Consider the following 27,684-nt stretch of genomic DNA (forward strand, 5'->3'; position numbering starts at 1 on the left):
CGGGAGGGGCGGGGCCTCGCACTGTCCAATGGCCTTCGCTCTGCTCAGGCATTCAAGCAGCGCTCGAGGCGCGCGGCGGCGCGTATTTTTGTTTCCATTCCAGCAGCAAGGGACGGACCCGGGCGAGCAAACCGAGAGCGGCTGCGGGTAACGGTTCGGCCGCGCGCTGTCGGGTGGGGCTGGGGAGCCTCCTCTCTGCCCCGTGTCCGGGCCCTGCTCCCGCCCAGCTAAGCGGGGAGACAGTCCGAGAGGGGAGTGCGGGTGCCCGGCGGGGTCGTTAGCTGAGCCCTGGCTCCCCCACCCATGGGCACGGAGGACGGTGTGTGTGTGTGTGTGTTGCTGCTGCTGCTGTATTAGGTGAGTTCCCCCCCCCGAGACACACGCGGAGTAGGGGACTGTTGTATTAGCTGAGCTCCCGCGCAGACATGGGTGGGGGGGTGGGGGGTTATTGCATTAACCGAGCCCCCTCTGCTGGACACTGAAATTTCTTTAATTCGCACCATACCTTGGTGCTCCCCCAGCATCCCCAGTACTATGTGCCATCCGGTCAGGGACTGTCCCTATCTAACAACAACGGCATCCGGACGGCAAAGGGGCCTGGCTGTAAGGGCTGAAGCCTCAGGATTCACCGTCATTGCAGAGATACAAATCCCAGGAAATTTGTGCTCTTCCTGCTGTGGGAGTTCCCAGGCCTCACTCCTGCAACTGATGTGTGAAATGCCACGTGTACGTTGCTCCTCTCTGGGTGTTTTTATTGAGGGAGGGCTTAATTAGTTTAAGTACTTGTGGAATCTCAGTAAAATAAATGCCTCAGGAAGCATAACATGTGATTATGACAATCTCTTTAAATATCTCCACTTTCTAGACAGTCTGTCAGAAAGAAACACTGTGGAGCTGCCATTAGTACTGTGTGTCTTGTAACTTGAAAAACACACATGAAATGTGTCATAAATTACATCCTCTTCTTAGACTATGCATAACATACCTAAGGTGGCATGTGACTAGGATTCATCACTGAATTTGGTCCACTGGTAGACTCATTGGTTTCCCCAAGCTGGGTACTGACAGGGAGTATGATCCATGCCCCCTCTGTGCTGCTGAACTGCTGTCAATGGCTTGACTTTAACTTGTTTAATTTACTTTTAAACTAAATTCTTGCTAATTCTCATCTGGCCTATTGTTGAACATGAGCTGAAGTCCCCTTGGCTTCCCTCTGAATGAAATATAAGGCAAGGACAATACAAAACATTTAAAGTAGCTCTCACAGAAAATGGAAAAAAAGGTATTAGTGAGAAGGGGGGTAAAATGGCAGAGGATGCTTATGGAGGAGGTTTGGTTGGAAGTGGGAACGTTATGGGGGCATTCTGCTCTCTTGAAGCTTCCCTTGCTCCTCTGCACCTTCCAAGTGGCGCCTGTCTACAGTTGCTGGGTAAATTGCAATTCGCCTGGAGAGACAGGAAGAAATTCCCCACGTGTCCCTGGCCTCCCAGCCCTGTTGTGGCAACTCTGCAGCTTCTACAGTGGATTTCTGTGTAGGAGCACTTTGCTGTCAGAGTTCTCTGCAGCTGCACCTTTTGCAGCTGCTCTGAGCCATCCCTGTATGCATCTTTTTGTGTGAGAGGATCACTGGCAGCATGACCTGGAACTTCATAAGTTCACCTCAGTAGCTCAAGGTGTGCAGTTTGGTACTGTCACTGTGTTTGGTATGGGTCACCACCGAGAATACCAAGCTGAGGACAGATGTCAAGAAACAGGGCAAACACAGCCCTAACTGGTGGTTTGCTTCTATAATAAGATTTCACCAAGCCAGTTAACAACAGTGACTCCTGTACCACCACACTAGTTCTCAAGATGCCAAAACACAGTTTTCTTAGGCATTCCAGCCCCTGACTTACTACCCAGACAACTGGATTTTTGTTATGACTGATTATTAAAACTAGCAATCGTATATAAAGTTCTTCCAATCCCAAAGGACCAGCCACCTTCCCAGCTCAATATATGCTTTCAGGATCTTACCAAATACCACACTGCAGCCAATTCCTTTAGTGAACTAAAGATTTATTATTAGAAAATAAGAGGGTTATTAAATGGTTAAAGAAGTTATATACAGTTGATTTCAGTATGTAGGTCAGAATAATAGCAGTGATGGTGATTCTGCTAGCGTGCAGTAAATCTCCCTGGATCACCCAAAAAGATTGAGGATCATCAGTGTTTTTCCAAAGCTTCCTTGTTAGAAATCACAATCTAGAGAAGTGGAGCAAGAAAGAAGACAAAACAGTGATGTCAGTCTCCTATTTTATACCCTCAGCCCATGTGCCTAGAAAGTTATTGGCAAAAAGATGAAGTCTTGGATCACATGGCCTTCATGCCTCACTGAGTCATGGGGCAACCATTATCTGGTGCTTTCTGAAAAGTCTCCAGGAGAGACTCACTGGGTGAGCTGAGTCTCTTCAATGGCCCATCAACACAGAGATGGCTAGTATGCATGTAAATATGCCCTGTGGGTGTCACCCAAGAGCAAAACATACTTGATATACAAACACATAGCCCAGCAGTTCTCAAACTGTTGGTTGGGACCCCAAAGTGGGTCGTAGCTTAGACTTGCTGAAGCCAACCCTGAGGGCTTCAGCCCTAGGTAGTGGGGTGCAGGTTACAGGCCCCCTGTGTGGGGCTGAAGCCCTTGGGCTTCAAATCCCTCCCCCCAGAATGGTGGGGCTTGGGCTTTGGTCCCCTCCCCACCTGGGGCAGTGGGACTTGGATGGGCTCAGGCTTCTGGCCCCCCCTCCTGCAGTTGTATAATACAGGCAGCCCTCGGACTTAGGACACAATTGGTTCTTGAAAATTGCATCATAACTTGGATCCGCAATACTCTCCATTGTGGGACCAAGTGTCATAAAGTCAAAACCAATTGTAAGTCAAATCAGGGTGTCAATTCAGAAACATTGTAAGTGCCATTCATCATAAGTTGAATGTCTGTAAAGTTGAGGACTGCCTGTATTCATAACTTCAGATACAATGATGATACCAGGATTTAAACAGAATAATCATACTGGATATATTATAACTTTTCCATTGATCCATGACATACTTTGTACAGGATTTATTGCGATTTGTAACCGTGGTGACTGTATTAGTGTAACTAGTTATATTCCTTTTTATGCAGCGTCGCAGGTACAAGCTAAGGCTAGGCATAGCAGGAAGCCAGCCAACTTGGTGCCACATGAGTACAGCACCCATCTGCCCAGTCTCAGTGTGGAAATGCACTGCTAAGTAGAACTTTATGGCCAGCATGGTTGATGATGTTATTCACCATCATGGGTGAATATGGCCAGGAGAGTGCATTTTGTTTCATGGGTGTATGCTGGAGCACTGCTCTACGTGCAGTGACCATTAATTTGAAACTGAAACACTTTTTAGTTTTTTTAGCATCCCATTTCCAACAAGCTCACAGTTTGGTACCCCCTGTCTTAGTGGATGTATGGAGTTCTATACAGTTGCATCTTTCAGAGATGACCTTAAGCCACTTATATACAGTGTAGTTTGTAGCCATGTCACTCAGTCCCAGGATATTAGAGAGGCAAGGTGCATGAGAATCACAGAATACCAGGTTGGAAGGGACCTCACTCAGGAGGTCATGTACTCCAACCCCCTGCTCAAAGCAGGATTAAGCCGCGGCCAGTTTTTTGCCCTGATCCCTAAATGGCCCCCTCAAGGATTGAACTCACAACCCTGGGTTTAGCAGGCCAATGCTCAAACCACTGAGCTATCCCTCCCCCTCCCTGAGGTAATATCTTTTATTGGATCTAATTCTGTGGGAAGAGACACAAGCTTTCTAGCTATACAGAGATCTTCTTCAGGACCTGAAGCTTGTCTCAGAAGTTGGTCTGATAAAAGATTGCTTCACTAACCTTGTCTCTTGAAATGACTTCTGGCATTTTGTAAGAGTATGGTTGTCCTGTGGTATTCATGAGTAAAATTTCCCCTCATACCCCACTGCTGTGCTTCATGTTGTAGTTCATTAGCTCTTGGTAGTTTATACAAGAGATGGCCTATGTAAATATCAACTATTAAGTTGCTGATAGGTGTTTACCTTGTCTTCTCTAGTGATTTTCTTCATCATGGAGGTGACGGGAAATTTCTTCAGCAAACTGCGGGCTTTAGCTGTCACTTTGGAGAAAGAGGCTGAGCAACTTGAACAAGCATTAAATAGAGAAGATACACGTAAGTGTGTGAGAGGCTGCACCTCAAATCTGGTACTTCAGTGAAAGCTGTTAGTGTTGTGCTCTCAGCAAGAAAAACATTACAAGAGAGGTCAAAGTATTTCCATCCTGGTCTTTTTTATGGAGATGCAGATTCTAGTTTCCGATATGATATGGATATTTGGATTAAGATGGAATGTTGAATGCTGAGATCTATAGACTTTGAAACTTTAACTTTTTTTGTCTTGCAACTATTTTTCTTAGTTGAAATTTCTTTATGTTGTGGGTTAAATCTTGAATGGTATGTTCCTAGAATGGCCTTTTTAACATTTTATATAAAAAAAGGAAAATTTGTGATTATGAGTTGTGGAAACTGGCAAATTGTTTAAAAATATGATACCTCTCTTCTAGAAAATAATAGTGATGCAGCATTACCTACACGTGAAAAGTTCACTTAAACTTATTTTGTTAACCTCGTTTGCGCATATTTAAGTTGTGGGCTGCAGCACGTGTGGTGAAGCTCTCCCTTCAGCATAAAAAAACCACCCCACGAGGGACAGAAGCTGTGTCGGCAACATAACCCTGTGCACACTAGCATTTACGGCAGTGTAACTTATGTTGCTCAAGGGAGTGGAAAAGTCACACCCCTGAGCAACATAAGTTTTGCTGACATAAGCGATATTGTAGACATAGACTGAGTGCCTGGAGGAGATGCAGTAACCCTTCACCCTTGTGCATATGATACCAACTAATGCTATACTTGTATTTACCCTTCATTAAACTCAGATCATGAGTTCTCTTCCATGTAACTGCAGACTATCTCCAGAGCCCCACTACATAAGAATGGCTATACTGGCTCAGACCAAAGGTCCATCTAGCCCAGTATCTTGTCTGCTGACAGTAGCCAATACCAGGTGCCGCAGAGGGAGTGAACCTAACAGGTAGTGATTAAGTGCTCTCACTTCTGCCATCTATCTCCACCCTGTGACAAACAGAGGCTAGGGCACCATTCCTTACCCATCCTGGCTAAGAGCCATTAATGGACTTAACCTCCATGAATTTATCTAGTTCTCTTTTAAACCCTGTTATAGTCCTAGCCTTCACAACCTCCTTGTGCACAGACAGTTCCCAGGTTTGACTGTGTGCTGTGTGAAGAAGAACTTCCTTTTATTTGTTTTAAACCTGCTGCCCATTAATTTAATTTGGTGACCCCTCCAGTTCTTAATTTATGGCAACAAGTAAATACCTTTTCCTTATTCACTTTTCTCCGACCACTCGTGATTTTTATATTACCTCTATCATATCCCCCCTTAGTCTCCTCTTTCCCAGCTGAGAGTCTAGCCTCTTTAATCTCTCCTCATATGGGACGCTGTTCAATCCCCCTAATCATTTGTTGCCTTCTCTGAGCCTTTTCTAGTGCCAGTATATGCTTTTTTGAGATGAGGCGACCACATCTGTACACAGTGTACAGATGTGGGCATACCATGGATTTTATAAGGGCAATAAGATACTCTCCGTCTTATTCTCTATCCCTTTTTTAATGATTCCTAACATCCTGTTTGCTTTTTTCACTGCTTCTGCACACTGCATGGACATCTTCAGAGAACTACCCACGATGACGCCAAAGATCTCTTTTCTGATTAGTTGTAGCTAAATTAGCCCCATCATATTGTATGTAGAGTTGGGGTTATTTTTCCATGTGCATTTCTTTACATTTATTCACATTAAATTTCATTTGCCATTTTGTGCCCAGTCACTTAGTTTTGTGAGATCTTTTTGAAGTTCTTCACAGTCTGCTTTGGTTTTATACACTATCTTGAACAGTTTAGTATCATGCTGCAAACTTTGCTACCTCACTGTTTGCCCTTTCTCCAGATCATTTATGAATAAGTTGAATAGGATTGGTCCTAGGACTGCCCCTTGGGAACACCGCTAGTTACCCTCTCCATTCTGAAAATTTACCTTTATTTCTACCTTCGTTCTCTGTCTGTTTAACTAGTTCTCAGTCTATGAAGGATCTTCCCTCTTATCCAATGACAACTTAATTTACGTAAGAGCCTTTGGTGAGGGACTTTGTCAAAGGCTTTTCTGGAATCTAAGTACACTATGTCCGCTGATCCTCCTTGTCCACATGTTTGTTGATTCCTTCAAAGAACTCTAATAAATTGAGTAGACATGATTTCCTTCACAGAAACATTTGACTTTTGCCCAACAATTTATGTTCTTCTATGTGTCTGACAATTTTATTCTTTACAATTGTTTCAACTAATTTGCCCGGTTACTGATGTTAGACTTATCTGTCTGTAATTGCCGGGATCACCTCTAGAGCCTTTTTAAAATATTGCCGCTACATTAGCTATCTTCCAATGATTGGGTACAGAAGCTGATTTAAAGGACTGGTTTACAAACCATAGTTAATAGTTCCTCAATTTCACATTTGAGTTCTTTCAGAACTCTTGGTGAATGCCACCTCATCCATGTGACTCGTTACTGTAATCGTTTATCAATTAATTCAAAACCTCCTCTAATGACACTTCAGTCTGTGACAATTCCTCAGATTTGTCACGCTACAAAGAGTGGCTCAGTTTTGGGAATCTCCCTAAATTCCTCAGCCGTGGAAGACTGAAGCAAAGAATTCATTTAGTTTCTCCACAATGACTCTATTTTCTTAAGTGCACCTTTTTATCTCGATTGGGTCAGGGGGCCCCATTGGTTTTTAGCAGGCTTCCTGCATTCTGATGTACTTAAAAAACACATTGTTTTTGGCTAGCTCTTTTCAAACTCCTTTCTGGCTTTTCTTTATTACATTTTTACATTAATTTGGCAGTGTTTCTGCTCTTTCTATTTACCTCACTAGGATTTGACTTCAACTTTTTAAAAGATGCCTTTTTATCTCACTGCTTCTTTTACATGGTTGTTAAGCCATGGTGGTTCTTTTTAGTTTTTACTGTGTTTTTTAATTTGGGGTATACATTTAAGTTGGGCCTCATTATGGTATCTTTGAAAAGTTTCCATGCAGCTTGCAGAGATTTCACTCTAGTCACTGTACCTTTTAATTTCTGTTTAACTAACCTCTTCATTTTTGCATAGTTCCCCTTTCTGAAATTAAATGCCACAGTGTTGGGCTGCTGAGGTGTTCTTCCCACAACATAGGAATGTTAAATGTTGTTATATTATGGTCACTATTTTCAAGCGGTCCTGTTATAGTTACCTCTGGGACCAGATCCTGGGCTCCACTCAGGACTAGATCGAGAATTGCCTCTCCCCTTGTGGGGAAAAAAGACCAAGGAGTCCTTGTGGCACCTTACATACTAACAAATTTGTTTCTTTGTTAGTCTCTAAGGTGCCACTAGGACTCCTTGGTTTTTTTGCTGATACAGACTAACACGACTACCGCTGAAACCTCTCCCCTTGTGAGTTCCTATGCCAGCTGCTCCAAAAGGCATTCATTTAAAGTATTGAGAAATTTTGTCTCTGCATTTTGTCCTGAGGTGGCATGTACACAGTCAGTATGAGGATAATTGAAATCCCCCACTATTATTGAGTTCTTTATTTTGATAGCCTCTCTAATTTCCCTCAGCATTTCATAGTCACCATCACTGTTCTGGTCAGGTGGTCGATAAGAGGTGTCTACTGTTATGTTATTATTAGAGCCTGGAATTACTATGAACAGAGATTCTATGGAACATGTGGATTCATTTAAGATTTTTACTTCATTTGATTCTACATTTTCTTTCACATATATTGCCACTCCTCTCCTCCTGCCCTCGCACGACTTCTTCTGTCCTTCCGATATATTTTGTACCCCGAAATGATTGTGTCCCATTCATTGTCCTCACTCCACCCAGGTTTCTGTGATTCCGATTATGTCAATATCCTCCTTTAACACGGGGCACTCTAGTTCACCCATCTTATTATTTAGACTTCCAGCATTTGTGTACAAGCACTTTAAAAACTTGTCACTGTTTATTTGCCCTTTTCTGATGTGTCAGATTCTTTTTTATGTGAATGTCTGATCTGGCCCATACTTTATCCTCTTCCATCCTCTCCTCCTGACTAAAACCTAGAGAATCTCTATCAATAGACTCTCCTCTGTCCAATCCATGTGCTCCTCTGCAGCAATCGGCTTTCCCCCCATCTCTTAGTTTAAAAACTGCTCTGCAACCTTTTTAATGTTAAGTGCCAGCAGTCCGGATCCACTTTGGTTTAGGTGGAGCCCATCCTTCCTATATAGGCTACCCCTCACCCAAAAGTTTCCCCAGTTCCTAATAAATCTAAACCTCTCCTCCCTACACCATTGTCTCATCCATGCATTGAGACTCTGAAGCTCTGCCTGCCTACCTGGCCCTGCGCGTGGAACTGAAAGCATTTCTGAGAATGCCACCATAGAGGTCCTGGATTTCAGTCTCTTCCCTAGCAGCCTAAATTTGGCCTCCAGGACGTCTCTTTCTACCCTTTCCTGTGTCATTGGTACCTACATGTACCTCGACCACCGGCTCCTCCCCAGCACTACACACAAGTATGTCTAGATGCCTCAAGAGATCCGCAACCATCGTACCAAGCAGGCAAGTCACCATACGGTTCTCCCGGTCATCCCAAACCCAGCTATTTATGTTTCCAATGATCAAATCTCCTATTACTAATGCCTGCCTTTTCCTAGTGACTGGAGTTCCCTCCCCCAGAGAGGTAACCTTAGTGCGAGAGGATACCCCAACATCATCTGAAAGGAGGGTCCCAACTATAGGAAGGTTTCTCTCTGCTCCCATTGACTGCTCTCCTTCCCTGGGCCTTTCATCCTCCTCAACAGCGCAGGGGCTGTCTGACCGGAGGTGGGAGAAATCTACAGTGTCCCAGAAAGCCTCATCAACATACTTCTCTGTCTGCCTTTGTCATAAATGGATAGGTAAGGTAAGGGTTAAGTTTCTTTTACCTGAAAAGGGTAACCGAACACCTGACCAGAGGACCAATCAGAGAACTGGATTGTTTAAAGTCAGGGGCGGGAATTTGTATACTCGGGGTCTTTGTTGTTTTCTTGCTATGAGGAAACAAGTCTTCTTCTAATTCTCTCCTAATACTTCTTCTAAACATCTTGTAAGTACCAGGAACCGCAAAAGTAATTCAGCTATGATGTTTTGGGGTGTATTTACCCTGTATGTTAATTTGTTGGTGCTGGTTTAATTGGGCTCTCTTTTAAAGTCAGACTGTTTCTTTTAATTTTTCTATAAGAAAGAGCCTGTATGAGTTTTCTTAATAGCAAGATGATTGTTTTAATTTTCGTTCTTTTTTTCTAATAAAGTTCTTGTTAAACCTTGTGGAAATCTTTTCCTAGGAGCAAAGAAAAGCCAGCTGTGGCGCTATTTCCCTATTTGGGTCCAGGGAAGAGCAGACTAAGGGAAAGAGCGAAAATTTCTCTGTTCTTCTGGTGGTTACAGTTTTTCCCCATTCCTGGAGCAAGGGGGGTGGCAGAGCCCAGCGGGGTATTTGCATCTCCATTGTCCTGAGGGAAGCAGAAAGCTGGTTTCCTTGGTCAAAAGGTTAGCCGGGAGGCAAGCCTGGATAAGAGGGGGAGGGGTTATTTCCCATGCTTTTAGCATCAGGGATTGGGAATTGGGTGTCCGCACAAGGAGGGTTGGGGACACCAGAGGGAGGAAAGGGGGGGGATCAGGCCCCATAGGATAATTCGATCTGTGGCAGCGGAGAAATATCCAGCTGAGTGAGCTTGGGGGAGTTTCAGGTAAGCCCCCAAACTTTGGACGCAAAAGTCCAGGTTTGGGACAGGACCAGACTGGTGGACACTAAAGTCCAGGTCTGGGACTGGACGGCTAGATTACCACAGCCTTAGCTCTTCCAGTTCCACCAGACCCGTATGCGGTCTCTGAGGACCAGTAGCTCCTTGCACCGAATGCACACATACACTACCCACCCACAGGGCAGGTAATTATACATGCTACACTGAGTGTAATAAACAGGATAACCCCCACTCTGCTGCTGGACTTCTGCCTGCATTCTCTCCTATAGCTACCTAGGTTAATGATAGGGGTTTTGTTTAAATCAAGTTTTGATTATAGTTTAGTTTAAAGGTTTTAAAGAGTGGCAAGTGTACCTCGCCCCCTTCCCACTCCCGTTCCAAACTCCCTGTTAGCGGCCCCTATTCAGAAAGCTCCCTGGTCGCTGACTCACTGCTTTATAAAGCCCCGGCCTTCCTGATAGCCCCACCCCCTAACTAAGGGTCAGCCAATGAACAGAGGCTTCTAGATTTCAAACCTTGTTTAGAAGCTCAGAGCACACGGTCCTTCAAACAAAACAAAAGACAAACACAAGCTCACAGCACACAGTAGCCCCCAAACATAAAGACAATACAGACAACCACTTACCTCAAGGGTCCCGTATTTGCTCCTCCTTCACCTGGAGAACTCCCTCTCAAACTCCCTGTAACGGCCTCTGTTAGCAAAGCTGTGACACAAACTACATAAGTAAATTACATTACATCCTTCCCGTGCCATTATTGGGACAGGGCGGAAACTAGTCCCTTGCATTCTTCTTTGCCATTTGCTGTTGCTTCCATTTGCTCTACAGTGTCGATCAACTGTTTTGCCTCTCCTTCTAAGAGTTCTTCTGAAGGTTTCTCTTGGGCAACCTTGTTTCCTCAAACCAGTTGTTTTCCACTTGACAGCTTCATGTGGGAATCTGTGCATTGGCATCCAGAGTTCTTGTCCCAAATATGTGCCATGCTTCCTTCTGATTCTGATGGCAACAGTTGGCTGGTTGGTGATTTCTCAGATCTTGTGTTCGTAATGAAGTCTTTCCACTAATGCCCAAAATCTTTTGTGGGCACTTGTTTTTGAATGCATCTAATTTTTCTGTCTAATGATTTAGTAGATAGCCAGCTCTCAAAGCCATACATTCGCACACAGATTATGTTTGAATTGAAAATTCTCAGTTTTGTTCTGATGTAAGCTTGGAAGGATTCGATTTTTATTGCTACGTCAGTAAATGTCATTTTCACTATACACACACAAACTGATGAAAAAATATTGCCATAGATGATGATTGAAACTTACCAATAGACAAAGTAAGAAATTCTGCTTGAGAACTTATTAGAGTTTGATTTAAAGGTATTTACTTTATATATTTTGATGTGATATTGACAATTTGTTTTAATGGTTATATAGCTTTACATTTTTGAATCTCAACATCTGATGTAATTAAATAATTGTCTGACACCCCATATAATTTCTCACAACTGAAAATTTAAATCGAGAAAAATTATAAATGTTTTAAAATAAACATTGATATTTCTGCTGAAATTATATAAAAAGTTCTGCCAAGCCTGTGTATTTCTTTGATTACCATACGTTTTTAAGCTTAGTAAATGTAGTGTTGTCTTTCCTATCCTTGATCTCACTTCCTTCTTGAAATCTCTGTTGGCCAATATGTTGCTGCCTAGGTAGGTTAACTGTTCTACTTGTTTGTTTTTGCCTTCTAGTGTGATTTTACTGCTAGATGACTGGGCTTCAAGGATGTTTGTTTTAGCATACTAATCTTAAGCCCTGCTTGGCCTGGTGTTTTTGCCAGATTGTCTATCTTTGTAACTTTTCAGAAGTGTCACTCAGTAGTGCAATATCATCAGCAAAGTCTAGGTCTTCTAGGCATTTGCCATGCTATATCAGTGTTTGTGTTGCCAGTACCCTTCTTCATTATCCAGTCTATGGCAATGCCAAACAGTGGTGATAAAATGCAGCCCTGTTTCATGACAGTATCCAAGTTGAAATACCTTCTCTGGTTGTTTACCCTTACAGAGCACTTTACATCTTTGAACATGGCCTTGATAATGGTGACAGCTTTAGCTGGGATTCTGTAGGACTGAAGCACATTCCACAATGTACGTCTGTGCAGGCTGTTCAAATGTCTTTTGAAAAATCAATTAAATTGATAATGAGGGGAGCTTCCCAGGTTAGACATTCTTCTATGATGGTCCTTAGTATAAATATCTCCTCTACACAGGATGTCTTGGGCTTGAGTTCTTCTCTAAACTTTGCACCCGCTGCCTTTCTTCCTGAGTAGTGTCACTCAGCAGAAGGCTTTCCCTACAACTGAGTAATGTAACTTCTCTCCCATTTTTGCAGTCAGTAAGATCATACTTTTGGGATATTCTGACAATGATTCCATCTTTTCACTGGTCATTAGGGGGAGTTTCTCTTTTTTCTCAAACCTTAGTTGACCAACTGTCAGTTTTGTTACGGTGATGGTATCAAATTTTTAGTGTTTTTGTTGTGACTTGATCATCCCTCAGTGCTTTATATTTTAGTGTCTTGATTGCAACCTGTACTTTTGATATCTCTGTAAGGCCAATGTTAATATTGAGTTGATCCAGTTTGCATGTTTCATCGAAATCTGGTGCTGAAATGGGGCTTGGTCTGTTGAGAACTTCTTTGAAATGTTCTGCTCATTTGTTTTTTTGGCCTACCTCAATTGTAAGCATTTTTCCCATCTTTGGTTTTTTTTGGCCTATTTCCTATCTTGAAATTTTCACTTGGTAAACAACTCTGTGACTTTCTATCATAATAGCAGTTTCAGCTTCAGCTGCTAGGTCATCAACATGTCTCCATTTATCTTTCCTTGCATTGCTTTTCACTTCATTCTTGCAATCCTCTTTTGTTTTTTCCAATATTTCATTGATCTCAGAATTCAGATGTTTTCCTGTTAGTACTTTTCTTTCCTGGATGAGAGGCCACATTTCTTGGCTTACCCTGTTCTTGTTCTGTCTACACTGATACCCAACTGTGGCTGCTGCAGGTTAAATCACATTGTCTCTGGAAGTCTGAGCACTGCTCAAGTCTGTTGTGTCTCACCTTCCTCTGCCTCTGGCAATGTCTCAAATCTGTTTCTCAGTTCAAGCAGGAATTTCTCACGGTACACTTTTGTTTTCTGTTTTAAAGTTGATAATTTAGTTTGAATTTGAATTTCAGTTGAGAAATGCAAAGATTTTGGCCGCTGCTGTCATCTGCTGCTCAATGTGCCCTTGAGGCTTGGACAGATGACTTGACTTTCGAACTAGTGCAGCTGTGATCATAGGCGCCGACTCCGTGGGTGTTCCAAGGCTGGAGCACCCAAGGGTAAAAATTAGTGGGTGCTCAGCATGCACCCACAGCTCCCACCCCTGCCCAGCTTGCCTCTGCCTCCTTCCCTGAGCGTGTCACATGCCTGCTTTTTCCGCCTAGCTCCCAGCGCTTGAGCCGCGAAACAGATGTTTTGCGCGTTTGGGAGGGAGGCAGGAGAATGCAGTGCACTCAGGGAAGAGGTGGGGCTGGGCCAGGGATTTGGGGAAGGGGTCCAATGGGGCAGGGAGTGGGCGGAGTTGGGGCAGGGACTTTGGGAAAGGGATTGGAATGGGGGCTGGGAAAGGGTGGAGGGGCACGAGCACCCACTGGCGCCGGGGAAAGTTCGCGCCTATGGCTGTGATTGATCTAGTTTGTCATTTTGCCATCTGGTGAATTCCATGTTTCTTTGTCTTTGTAAGGGAACTGGGTGTTTGCAAAAACTAGGTTGGACACCAAATACAATTCTATGAGTCTTACCATTTTGACTGATGACTCTCAACCCATTTCTCTTTCCATTCCTAGTTTGTCACATCCTACTATAGCATTAAAGTCACCCATCACAAGGAGTAAGTCATGTTTTGGTATTCTTCCAGTCCTCTTTGGAGGCAATTTTAAAACTCATCTTTATCGTCATTGCCATGTTCCTCTGTCAGAGCATAGCACTGTATGATTGACATTTTTAAGAATCTGGTTTGGAGTTTGGAATATATGATGCACTGGGTTATATGTTCCCAATTGATGAGTGATTACCTTGCGTAGAATCAGCCATAATGAGCACTACTTCCTCTAATTGTTTGTTGTCACTATAACCTGAATAAATGAGATGTGGCTTTTCTTGCTTGAAGTGTTTCTTGTTCGCACCTGTCAGTCTACCCTCGCTGATGGCCAGAATTCGAATCAAACGTTGTCCATCTCTTTCATGATCTTTGATATTTGAAACATCATTCTCATGTTTCAGAAATAAACTTTGAAGTATTTTCTTGCTGCCAGCATCAAACTTTTCAGGGTCCTGGTTTCCACAGACGTGGTTTCACCAGGAGCCTTCATGCAGCATGCAGGCTCAGCAGTGTTCTTTGCTGAGCAGCCATTTTTACCAGAATGTACCTTGGTTCTGTTTCTGTATTCAGTGTGGGTCTTTTATGAGGCTAGGTGGTTAACCTTGTGCTCAACCCTCCCCACATTATTCATGCTTGGGATGAGTTCAGCAGGCCAGCTTAATTTACAGAGTGCAGTGCTGAAATGAAGGATACTAGATTTCTCAAGTACACTTGCATCTCTTTGATCACACACTTGGGGATCAAGGAGAGGCACTCTCAAATCCCCAGAGACTGCAGCCTCCTATGTTGCCTCATATCAAAATCGTTCTTCTTCCAAGCTGCTCCAACTAATTTCTCCACCATTCAGTACAACTACATCTAACACAACGAACGCAGCTCGGGAGCATGCAGATAATACTAGTGGGGGCTCCAGGTGGGCAGAGTTAAGATTGCATGGGCAGGTATCTCAACTTGGTATTTCTTTGTTTTCACAAGTTTGAGTTTTGCTGAACTTGGAGTTTTGGAGGGGCATGAGACACCACCGGGCAACCTTACCTCTGCATTAATGAAGTTGTTTTTCTATTTAATCTTTGATGACAATTCCATTACCTCTAATCCTTAAAGTCAGTAGGTTTTACTTACGTTTTCTGTTTCATTGTAAAACTATTGCTGCTTGTATTGTCCTTACTGATCCAGCCTGTCCTGTGCTATTTGTCTATGTATTTTCATTGCTTGCTTGCTTTATAGTGTATCTGCACATTTGATTCAAGGTTTTAATTTGATTTATCAACTCATACTTTTCCTGGTCTGCACATTGCCGTATCTTGTCACATAGCAGATGTTCTCTCTTGCTTCAGCTATTCACATTAGCCTCAATTTCCGGTATGAGGGACAAAGTTTGTCTGCTTTTGACTTCTGCATGCATAAGTGGGAAACACTGGCATCTGTATGCAAGCAAACAAGTCAGAACTGGTACTTGATTCTGCTTTTTACGGGTATAGATGTTTGTATCCATGTTTCTGCCAGTCTGAGTTGAAAGTTAACCCTGATAAGAGGTGAAATTTGGCACAGGTATCCCACATTTTCACAGAAAATTCTTATAGGAGTAGATTATACCTGTGGTGATACTGCTTCTATAAACAGGGCTTTCTAGCATCATTCATTGGAGCAGTAATGGATTGAACCTAAATTGATCCTCATCAATTTCTCTCCGCTTCCCCCTGTGGCTTTGCAGCCTGTGTAATGTCAGTTGTCACGCTGATATGTGGGGCATTTGGTTTATAATATTACACTTGGTTCTTTTTTATATACTTATTTATTTGTTTTGTTTTGTTTTTTCATGTTGAATCTAATAGAAGTATATGTCTATGGTAGAAATAATTGAGATTACCGACTAACTTTAATGAAAAGATATTAACCTCTGTTTTTCTTCCAAAATCGTTTTCCATTAACATGCATATTGAAGAATATGAAGATGAATCTCCAATGAGAGTTTTACATGACCTGCATTGTGAAGTCAGGACTCTAAAGGTAATAACTGACTCATCACTTGCTTGTCAAACTATACAACAATGTATCTTTTTATTTTCCATAACTTTACTGATCATATATTAAATATTTTACAGTCCTAACTCATGAATGTTCACAACTCAGAATTTGACTTGTTTTCTTTCAGTTTGCAAGTCCTAATTATTTGTTTTCCAAACTAATTACTTCAGTAAATTCTTTGTTTATAGAGTTCCTGGCACTGAATTTATAATAAGCCAATTTGTGCACTTCTTCATGAGAGAGAAACCAAATTTAGTAAGCAAACAGATCCCAGTTTCAGGCTTTCAGATGGTGGTTAAAAATGGTAAAAATATTTTTAAATATACAAATATTTTGTCTGTCTTCTCACTCTGGTGTTTAAATATTGAATTCATAGATTCTAAGGCCAGAAGTGACCATTGTGATCATCTAGTTTGACCACCTGTATAAGACAGGCCATACAATTTCCCAAAAATGATTCCTACCACATATTTTTTAGAAAAACATCCAATCTTGATTTTAAAATTGTCAGTGATGGAGAATCCACCATGACCCTTGATAAAATGTTCCAATGGCTAAATTGACATTTGAATTGACAGTGTGCTGAAGTATTCCGTAGCCCAAAATTTCTAACAAAAATGTTCAGATAGGGAGTAAATTGTAGCACTGATGGAGTTCAGATTAGATGTACTAATGTATACCCCAGTGAACATGTTATCTTGCTATGAGTTTTATGGTGAACTACATAAAAATACAATGGAAAATATGGAAGAATCTTATTAGCAATGTCTAGTGGTCTGTTCAAACTATTCAGTGGGTGTTTTACTTATGACTTCAATGAGAGCAGGCCCTAAGCAACTAAAATCTTCTAACGTTCTCATTTGTTCAACAGTTCCATCACTCTTACATTTCCTTCCTTCCCCAATATCTGGCATTCTAGCCAGCTGCAGGTATTCTGGCTGAAATATGCAAAAGGACAGTATCCAATCCTGGAGCCTTAGATGAGAAGAAAAGCTTCCTTCCCACAATCTGGAACTCTGACTTTACTTAACTGCCGTGTGGGCAATGCTCTGATCTTTTGCCTCCCATAATATCAGAGCAGCAACATTTTAGGACCTTTCCTCAGTGAGAAAGTAGAGACAAGGACTGAGAATTACAAATTCTGTTTGAAGTCAACTACTAAGCATCTTAGATTAAAACTTCTTTTTTAAGAGCTTCCACTATCTACTGGTTAGTGTAAAATATGGTGACAATTGTGCTATAATGTTCTGTCCTGCCAGCAAGTTTTAATAACTCTTCATTTCTGCACATTGGGATTGAATTTGAACCAGATTAGTCTATTTTTAGGGGAGAGTCTGAGCCTTCCAGTCCCCAAATTCGCAACGTTTTATTGCTACCATAACTTTGTACATATTTGTATATTTCTTCTGTAGGATATACTTTCAGACATAAGCATGTTGTTCTATATAGCAAGGTAACAGGTGGAAATTGAAGGTGATGAATATTGTTCCACTTCCTTCCCATTATCAAAGCAAAAAAATAAAAAAATTGAGTTTGTACACTTTTTGGTTTCCTTATTAATATACAGAAAATTTTTGTGAAGCTGATATGGTTGTGACACGTATACTTGACACAAACTCCCAAAAGCAATTAAATGGAGTTAACCCACCTAATAGTACATACTCCCCTCCATCACATATGGGCACCTATTTACTATTACCGCAACTACCGTACATAGCACATGACACCCATAATTGCCTCACTCAACCCAGCCTTCTCCACATAGCCCTTTAATCAAAGTACCTCCTCCCAACTTTATTAATTGTGGATATTAGGTAAGTGTGTTGGGTTAGTAGAAGGTAGTTTGGTAAAGTGGGTGGTGGAAGGCTGCTTCCCTGGGACAGAGTTATAGTTGTGGTGCATGAATTGGTGCACAGTAGTTTTGATAATGGTAAGGTTTGTGCCTTTGGGTGGAGGAGTAGAACATATGAACTGTTAGGTGGCTTAACTTTTCATATACTGATTTTGTGTCAAATACGTTGTGTGTAGCAACCAAACTACTTCACAGCAAAGATCTGTGCATTTCCTAGTTTTGTAATGATTAAGTAGGGATGAGGAACTTGGTAAGGGGAGGAGGCCTGCGTGGAAGCAGAAGCGCAGCTGATGATGATTTTATCTGTTGGCTCTTAGGTGCCAACAACTGCACACATTTATTACCGCTTTTTTTACTGGCAACTTTGGTGTATAAACTTTCAAGAACAGCAGCTGAAAATTACCTTCAAAGGAGCTCAGGTATTAAGTGGCTGAGCTTCTAGCAAAAATATGCAATATCTCATTAACAACAGCTACTGTGCCAGAGGACTAGAGAGTAGCAAATGTTGTATTTATGTTTAGAAAACATTCTAGGAATTATCTGGGGAAATAAATACATGGTGGGACGGCTGGGTGTTGAGGGGTCCAGGTACATATCCCCCACACCCAGGAAAATTTCAACCATAGCCCAGTGTGTTCCGAAGGGAAGATGTTTAAAAACTTTTTACAAATTTTGCATTTGTTTTTTACATGTGTATCTTCAGTGACTATCCTTTTGAATAAAAGAAGCCTTTATTTAAAGATTCAACACACTCACCCATTTGATGACGCATACAATAAATATATTGTATACTTTATTCCCCACTGATCTTTGAACAAAACTAGGGAAGAACAAACTCTTTGTAAATTAGTATTTTAAAAGTCACCTCTACTTTTTTCCTTCAAAGGGTGATGTTAATGCTACCCTTGATCAGAGTCGCTCTGAAAGACAAGAAACTTATGATATCATGAAAGCCATTAAAGTACTGATGCAAAGAAATACAACAGATCTTGAAAAAATAAGAGAACTGTTCCAGAAATATGGTTATCAACCACTTGTTAAAGATAACGCAGGTAATACTACTTGAAAATACTGTAGAACATTTGGAAGATTAAAAATATGATTTCTGATAAACATTGTCTTAATTGTAAGCATCTCTGTATTAAAGCACAGACCAAATGTGTTAATATTATGAACTAGTTACAAAACATAATACAGGCTTAGCCAGATTTCTTTGCATTAACATATCTAACAGTAGGTCTATCCGTAAACCCTTGAAATAGTGTGCAACTTGAAATTTTTACCCTAGTTCCATGGACAAGTTAAATATCACAGTAACATGCATAAACTACACTCCCTGACCTTGTAATCTGTCTTTCATTTCAGGTGTCATTAATGTGGACCATAGTAGTATTTGTTTTACAGTAGTATCCAAAGATTTGGGGTCCCATTGTGCTGGGTGCTGTAAACACATGGACAAAAAGACAAAAGTTCTAGAATTAATAAAGCCCATTTGACGTTGTTTCTAAACACAATTGGCTTGTCCTATATTGAATACTAACTGGTAATTAACGGCATGTTAAAACATGTAACGCATCTTCTTAACCCAATTTGTTATCCTAGCAGAGGCTTTGTCTACATGAGCTATTGTACTGGTTTCATTTAAATCAGTTCATACCCCTGTACTCTTATGTTGGTTTGAATGGCTTTTTTCAGTTTAGCTTAAATCAAACTGAAATATAAAGCAGGTTTAAACCAAAATAAGTGTCCATCCAGCGCCTTACACTAGTTTAATTAAATTGTTTTAAAATCACAGTGTTAAACCAATTTTGCTTAGACAAAGGCCTTAGACAAAACCAAAGGATTATCTAGTTGTGTCTCTTCTTCTTTAATATTGTCTCAACTTTCCCCAGTCTACTCCTTATTGATATAAAAATCCCAGTAATACTTGAGGATTAATATAAACCCTTAAAGGTATTATATTAAATTTTAAAGAAAATCAGTAAATATGTGTAATAGAAAAGCATTTTCAGCAATGTCACCACTGGCATTCCTGCTACTTATACTATCAGTTGAATGGCTTTCTTTTAGTTGCTATAATTGGTAGGAATTCTTAAGTGTTGTTTTCTTGAGTGTCTTAGTTTCTGAACGTAGGATTTGGGCACTCAGTTACCTTTGCAGTGGGATCGTCTTCGTTCCTCTTGATTTTTTTACATTGTGCTTATGCACATTTTCACAGTTTTCTCTTCACTCTTTGTCAGTGTCTTGTTTGCTTAGTCTATAAAACAGTTCTTAAGTGGTAACTGACATTTCTGACGTATTCTTTGTTTTTAATAAAACAGTGGAGGACGAGGAAGTTAACCATGCATCTAAGGTATCTGACCAAGCTAACTCTGATCAAGAGAAAGTGGAAGATATATCTAGCTTTCCTGCTTGTATTGGGAAAACATCTGTGCCTAAGGATCCCCTGCGTAACCCACAGCTTTCAGATTTCGGTCTTTCACAGTACGCATTCTCCAGAACTTGGGATATGATGGATGTACAACCCCAGACAAATATGCATAAAGAAGATTCAAGAAATAGAATTCCAACTCCCAAACAGACCCCATATATAGTGCCCAAAACACCAAAATGCACATTAAAGATGGATGATTATGAGTGTTTAACTCCAAAGCTTGAACATTTTGGCATTAGTGAACATACCATGTGTTTGAATGAAGACTATACAATGGCACTTATTAATAAAAATGTTCAGACAAGAAAAAAGTAAGTAGATGTGTTTAACTTCAGATGATCCTGTGTTTTCTGTAGTAGTTGCCTCTGTGATTGTACTAGTTTCTTGCAATTTTGTGATGGTAGGTGATCCTTTTTTTCATATTGATCACTCTCTCTCTCCTGTGCCAGACACTGCTGTGTTGGATATCCTAGATAAATTGTGGCTGTTTTAAATTTTCCAGTTTGAGTAGGTTCCATGTGATAGAGACAGTCAGACAATGACAATCTGAAGACCTTGGCTTTCATTAACCTCAGATTTGGGTTCAGACATTAATACACATTGTCCTGTGCAGTAATAATTGAGAACTGATTTAAAGCTATTTCTTGATAATGCTGTCTGAGTTATGGATGGGCAATAAAAGGTGATTTTTGTTTTTTATTTTTTATTTTTTTAAGTTAGCACTTTTAAAAGCAGTTACCAGCTGTAATGTAGTCCAGTTTTTGGTTTTTTGGAAACTAATTTTTCAGAAAACCAAATATGGATAAAAATGTTTACAGTTTTTCAGTAGTCATGAACATATTGTTTTTATCAAATAGATACTCCTTTGTAGTAGCTGCAACACAAACATTGCAGCATGGAGAACTTCAAAGTCAAACTGGTATTTTTAAGGGCCTGACTTCTAAAATGGGTACACCTGGTTTTAAAAGTCAGGTCCTCGTTGTCCATAGCTGAATGAAACAGAAGAAATGCACAGCATAATAAATAAATTATATTTTTAAAATAATTTTGGTTGTAATAATCTAAAGTGAGGTTACTAAAATAGGTGAAGTGTGTTTTTGTTTTTTTTCACAATGTCCTTTTAAATTCTACAACTCAGTTTCTCTTAATGATTTATTTCACCTAATGAAAGAGTCAGTATATGGAGTGACAAAAAAGGGTCACTTGCTGGAAGGTTCTCTGCACCCTGAAGTCTTTAAACCATGGTTTGAGGACTTCAATGGCTCAGACACAGGTTTGATACAGAAGTGGGTGGGTGAGATTCTGTGGCCTGCACTGTGCAGGAGGTCAGACTAGATTATCATAATGGTCCCTTCTGACCTTAGTCTGTGATTCTGTGAAAAAGGCTGATAATGAAAACTGTCACAACTTTAATTATGAAGTCAGTGTTAGTTCCATGGAACTTCTATAATTGACTCTCTATATTATCTTTTAAAACTCAAATGGAAAGTTTGTAATAGTAATAAACAGTAATCACAGCATAGTTGGCTGTTTTTTCTTCACACTTACTGAGTAGGTGGATTTTTTTTGATCAATGTTAAAATTCATATTTTTTAAAAATCAAATCTCTAGACATTATGCTCTTGCTATGATGCCAATGTATGTTAGAACCAGTGGCTCTAATTGCAAATACTACAAGCACAGGCAATTCAGTTATTTTGCCTTTTTCTATACATACGAAAAATTGACATGATTTCCCATATATTTTCCATCCATTGGCTATTCTGCAGCTGCTATTTTTCTCCCCACTCTGTGGACTTGTAAAGGAACAAGTCTCAATTCATGTCTGTATCATTCTGTAAATGGCACAAACATGCCCCTTGTATTTGTATTTCATAATATTGAACTTTTAGTAATGAGAGAGCTCACTATGCTGTGACTGATGTGACTTTTTTGTGGCTGTGTTTTTTCCATGTACTGTGTTTAAAGGAATGCTAATTCAAAACCTAGGCAGTTTCAAAGAATGAGTTGAAAGTAGTGTCAGCTATTGGACCTCACTGGGTATTTAGTTTTTAATAAATCACACTTCTTTTTTGCTTCTATCTCCTGTTACTATGTGAAAAAATCAAAACGTGTTAACTATGATCTGCTGCCTTACCTGTGCCCATAAATATACCAATGCATCTATAAATTAAGACTTCAGTTCTGTAACTGTAATTACATTTAGAACAATTGCTGACACACGTCACCTTTTCCTAAACATTTTATTTAAGGAGAAAAAATCATAGCTACCATTGGCAATCTGACAAACTTCTCTTACTTACAAAACCAATTCAAAACCGTACACGGAACTATATACGGTGTAAGTTGTGCTAGCCACACAAGCCCTATATTAAATCAAAGTAGATTAGCATAAAACCAGTAACCAGGATTGGAGTTAGGGCTGCACAGTGGTAATGTTCAGAATTCAAGTAATATGTGGATTATGAAAGGTGAAAGTGGTTCAGTTTGAAAGGAAACTAAATGAAGTGTTGGAGTGGTTGAACTTTTTATTTCCTTGCTTCTTACTGTTTGCTAACTTTGAGTTATGATTGACAGATGTGGTTGCATATACTGTGAACACAGTTTTCTTTGCGTGGCGTATATGTGTGTATATATGGCTACCCCCTGCTTTGTAGAGTTTAGATTACAGTAACTCCTTGCTCAACATTGTAGTTATGTGCTTGAAAAATGCGACTTTAAGTGAAACAATGTTAAGCTAATCCAATTTCACCATAAAAATTAATGTAAATATGGGGGGTTAGGTTCTGGGGGGAAAATTTTTGCCAGACAAAAGACATTATATAGAGCATAAGTTTTTTAAACAAACAATTAAATATTGTACTCAGCAATAATGATTATGAAGCTTGGGTGAGGTGGTGGAGTCAGAGGGTGGATCATTCAGCTGCTCCTCTTGCTGTTCTTTCCAAAGTGGGTATGTGGGGGGTGTGCCTAACCCCCAGCTCTGCCCGAGGCCTGCCCCGACTCCACCCCTTCCTCCAAGGCCCCACCACTGCTCCACCTCCTCCCTCAAGCACACCACATCCTCGCTCTTCCCTGCAAAAGCCTCCTGAATGTCGTGAAACAACTGATTGCTGCGGGCAGGAGGTGCGTCGCCTCCCACCCACAGCAATCAACCATTTGTGGCTCTAGAGCAGTGGTTTACAAACTTTTTTTCTGGCAACCCAGTTGAAGAAAATTGATGCCCACCACCCAATGGATCTGGGAGTGAGGGGTGGCGATGAAGGCTGTGGGATGGGGCCAGGAATGAGGAGTTCAGAGTGTGGAAGGGGGCTCTGGGTTTGGAGGCAGCTCAGGCTGAGGCAGGGGATTTGGGGCATAAGGTTGGAGAGCAGGCTTTTCAGGCGGTTCCCAGTCAGCGGCGCAGCAGGGGTGCTAAGGCAGGTTTCCTGGCTGTCCTGGTACCGCGGACCATGCTGCATCCCAGAAGTGGCCAGCAGCAGGTCTTGCTCCTAGGTGGAAGTGCGCAAGCAGCGCCGTGTGGCTCTTGCTCATAGGCACCATCCCACCCAGTGGAGCAGGGGCAGTGCACAGAGCCCTGTCCCCCCCCCCCCCCCCACCTAGGAGCCGGACCTGGTGCTGGCTGCTTCCGGGGCACAGTGCAGTGTCAGAACAGGTAGGGACTAGTCTGCCTTAGCCAGGCAGCACTGTCAATGGGACTTTTAACGGCCCAGTTGGTGGTGCTGACCAGGGCGCTGCGACCCAGTGCCTTACGTTCTGTGACCCAGTACTGGGTCGCGACCCACGGTGTGAAAACCACTGCTCTAGGGTGGAGAAGCGAGGACTCGGTATGCAATCTCCCTTCTCCCTCCCTGTGCCTCCTGCCTGCAGCAACCAGCTGTTTCGGGGGCAGGAGGTGAAGCTTCCTGCCATGTCCTTGCTCCTCCCCCCAGCCTCCTGAATACCATGAACCAGCTGATTGCTGCAGACAAGAGGTGTGGGGAGCAAAGGGGGAGTTGCTGGTCCATGGCCCTGCCGGCAGGTGGGTGGTGCTGGGGGTGGTGGAGGGGAGCTGATGAGGGGTTGCCAGCCCACCTGGGTTCCAAGCCCCCACAGCTCAACAACGTTATAAGCAAACATTGCGCAACTTCATATGAGTATGTTCTCTAATAGATCAGCGATGTAACAATGAAACAATGTTAACCAGCATAATGTTAAGTGCGGAGTTACTGTAGTTTAATTAATCTTTGTTTCATTTGCCCTGCAGGATAACAATCCTCTTCTTGCACTTTCTCTTTCCTGGACTCTTTCTTGTCAGGCATATAGTGCAGAAAGAGTGCAGAAAGACTTTACATGCTTTTAAGCAGGCTAATTTTTGTAAATAAGACTCTGTAAAATTTAATTAATTTATTAATTTAATGGGAAGAATCTGTATAAAGTTTGAGATGTGTATGTAGCTAGAGTGACACAAAGTCGATTTATTAAATGTCGTTTTTAAACACCTATAACTTAAAATAGTTTGACTACTTGCTTTCAAAAATAATTCTAGCATACTTAAAGTATTTCTCCAATTTTTTTAGCTAGAAATACTTTTCCTGTGCAAAACTATAAGGGATGTGAAAATGGGTCTTATAATGAAACTCGAGTTGCAACCTGCATGGAACGTTACGTAGATAATCAGTGTAAAGTAACCTGTAACTCAAACAGTTTGACCAGTTTTCTTGAAGCTTTAGGGGAAAAATATTCTCCTTAGTCTTGAGTAACTTTGGCAATTTGCAAGCCAAACTAATTTTTCTAGCCAGTAGGAAGATAAATATATGGGTCTTAAAATGGAACCTGGTTGCAACCTTAAAGAGACATCAACTTAAAATCATACAACAGCGCTTCAGGTATAGTCATGGGAATTCCCATATCAGATCAGACCTGTCAGTACCTTATGTTTAAGGGGAAGGTTCAAGAATCCCTGCTGGACAATTATGGAAACCATAGTCATAGAGAAAACAGGGCTGGGAAACAACTTCCTCTGTCTTTCTCATTGCCAATCTTCCTCCTCTGTTGTATGGATTTCAGGCAAGAGGGAGAGACAGTGTAAAATAAAATGGAAATATGGACTCTAAAATCAGATCAAGTGTGGGACAAGACAACCTGAAACTACTTTTTTCTTTCAGAATGACTAGGTTTCAAATCTCTTGGGCAATTGATTGCTGCACTTGTACGTGATGAACTGTGAGATTTGAGCCATAGTTTCCTTTAAGGATGAGAATGTGTGTAGTCTTATGTATTTATACAATCATAGAATATTAGGGTTGGAACAGACCTCAGGAGGTCATCTAGTCCACCCCCCTGCTCAAAGCAGAACCCGTCCCCAACTATTTTTTTGCCCCAGATCCCTAAATGGCCCCCTCAAGGACTGAACTCACAACTCTGGGTTTAGCAGGCTAGTGCTCAAACCACTGAACTGTCCCTCCCCGTATGCCTAGCACAATCCTGATCCTGATCAGGCCTCTGGGTATAACTGCTATATAAATGTTTAGTAAGTTGACAATATACCTTTAATCATGGAACCATAGTCATGGTATTTTAATATCACTTTTGATGTATTTTTTTAATCCCAATCTGTAGTTTTCTTAAGGAAGATGATAATGAAATGTGTGTGGCAGCAGAAACATCATCAAAATCCAGGGAAATCATGGTTACTCCTGGACCAGCAATGAAAACACTTAGCGAAAATGGTAAATTCAAACTATTTGAAATTAATAGTGGTAATTTTCAATTAATTCTGAAGTAAACTTTCTGCATTGACAGTTAAGGCTTGATACTTGTTTGCATTGTAAGGATTCAGAAAATTATTTTTAAAGGATACAAGAGAAGGTGGGTTTGGCGGTGTGTAAATCTAGCATCCAGACTTAAAGATAAATATTGGTTTTCTCTCCTATCTCCAACACCATCATCCACAAAGACCATATGTTACTCTGTGAGTCTTTCACCTTCAGAACTTAATCGTTGCTTCAGTAATTTTAAACTTATTTATTAAAAGCTTAAAAGAACAGATATGAAGTTACATTAGGACAAGCTGACCTGATAATATAACTTGTAACTCTTTCAAGATAGCTGTACAGTATCTTAAAAAAGAAAAATGAGACATATTTCAGAAGGTGTATGAAGATCTTAGAGCAAAATTGTACACTGATATTTAAAATTTGGAAAAATGTAAGATACGTTTATGTAAGAGATTTGTTCAGAAATATAATGTAGATATGTTTTAAGCAAGAGAACTGGTTCTTGAATGTGGATATTGCTATGGACTTGAACCTAAAATTTGCATTGTACAGATGGACTAAAGTGTCTAACCTCAAAGATCCTTCTAATTTAGTTATGTCTTCACAGTGGTAAAATGGTCAGCTAGTTTTATATTTTCATGCTGTTTTGGGATGCGTGAATACACAAAAATTATCACTGGAATCTCTAATGCAGAATTGTAAAATTGAACTGTTATAAATGCCCCATGTATTCAAGCATGTAAAATTATTACTCATATCCATTATTTTAGCTGTTGATTGCCTGGCTTCTCCTTTGATGCCTGTGTTCTGCACTCCTGGTCTGAAAATTCCTTCCAGAAAAGACAATATCATCTTACCCAAATCTCCGAAGATGAAAGAATCAAATATTTCTAATCAGACAGCAACACCCACTCTTCCAGACTTTGAAACAGGCTGGCTAAAAACAGAAAGTAAAGTAAGTGCTTAAATGTCATTTTAGTAATCATATTTATTCTGTGACAGGTGAAAATGTACTTAGATATAATTTTTTTAATGAGTCAGTAATGGTCTTCCCTGCCCACATTGCTTTGTGGGCAAGTGTATCACTGTAGAACCAATCTCCGTAACATCAACTTGAAGTAATTAATAGCATTCTTAATTTGTCTAATAAAACTAAACTAGCTGATGACATTTTACTATAAATTTGAATACGATTATCATCTTTTATACAGCTATTAAAGGGGAACAAGGCTGAGTCACTGCCAGAGATTGATGTGACTGTTAAACAACACAAAGAAGATTGTGCTCCTCCTACTTTAAGTTCTGACAAGTATATTGAACATCTTGGAAGACCCTCTCTTCCAAAAATATCTGACTATGAAAATCTCCTTAATACTCCTCCGCCTCCAGAAATAACAAAGATACCAGAAGACATTCTACAGGTCGTTTTTACTTACTCCTTGTGTGTGTTTGTGCCTGTGGAATCTCCATTCTGTTATCAGATCAGTGGTGTGGAAAGACTGCTTAATTTTATCAGATTTGAATCTGGGAATTCTTTGCTGCTTTCAATTGAAAATATATAAACTATAGTCATGCTTTGAATTCTTGCTCAGATAAATTATCTCTTTAATCCCTTCAATGTTTTATTTTAGATATTATCAAAGTATAATCCAAAAACAGATACACCTACAGTAATGAAAAAGGAGATCAAAACAGGAACTGCTACAAGATTTGAAAGGAATATTCCAGATTATTGCAACAAAGAGAACAGGTGA

At 40.7% G+C, this 27,684-nt stretch overlaps 1 protein-coding gene across 1 annotated transcript; it reads left to right on the forward strand.

The window, feature by feature from the left end:
- Positions 1–7: 7 nt before the first annotated feature.
- Positions 8–27,684, forward strand: SKA3 (spindle and kinetochore associated complex subunit 3). Its single transcript, XM_032777440.2, has 9 exons — positions 8–147; positions 4,105–4,221; positions 15,803–15,867; positions 18,624–18,789; positions 20,059–20,482; positions 25,773–25,882; positions 26,701–26,885; positions 27,142–27,351; positions 27,562–27,684. Exons 2-9 carry the CDS (start codon positions 4,119–4,121, stop codon positions 27,682–27,684), a joined length of 1,386 nt encoding a protein of 461 aa, XP_032633331.2. The 5' UTR covers positions 8–147; positions 4,105–4,118.

This window comes from Chelonoidis abingdonii, chromosome 1 (assembly GCF_003597395.2).
Source record: "Chelonoidis abingdonii isolate Lonesome George chromosome 1, CheloAbing_2.0, whole genome shotgun sequence".
Taxonomy (NCBI): domain Eukaryota; kingdom Metazoa; phylum Chordata; order Testudines; family Testudinidae; genus Chelonoidis; species Chelonoidis abingdonii.

Coding starts and splice junctions, on each gene's coding strand:
- SKA3 (XM_032777440.2), top strand. CDS start 4,119: ATGGAGGTGACGGGAAATTTCTTCAGCAAACTGCGGGCTTTAGCTGTC. Junction 15,868..18,623: donor GTGAAGTCAGGACTCTAAAG/GTAATAACTGAC, acceptor TTTCCTTCAAAG/GGTGATGTTAATGCTACCCT. Junction 25,883..26,700: donor GAAAACACTTAGCGAAAATG/GTAAATTCAAAC, acceptor CCATTATTTTAG/CTGTTGATTGCCTGGCTTCT.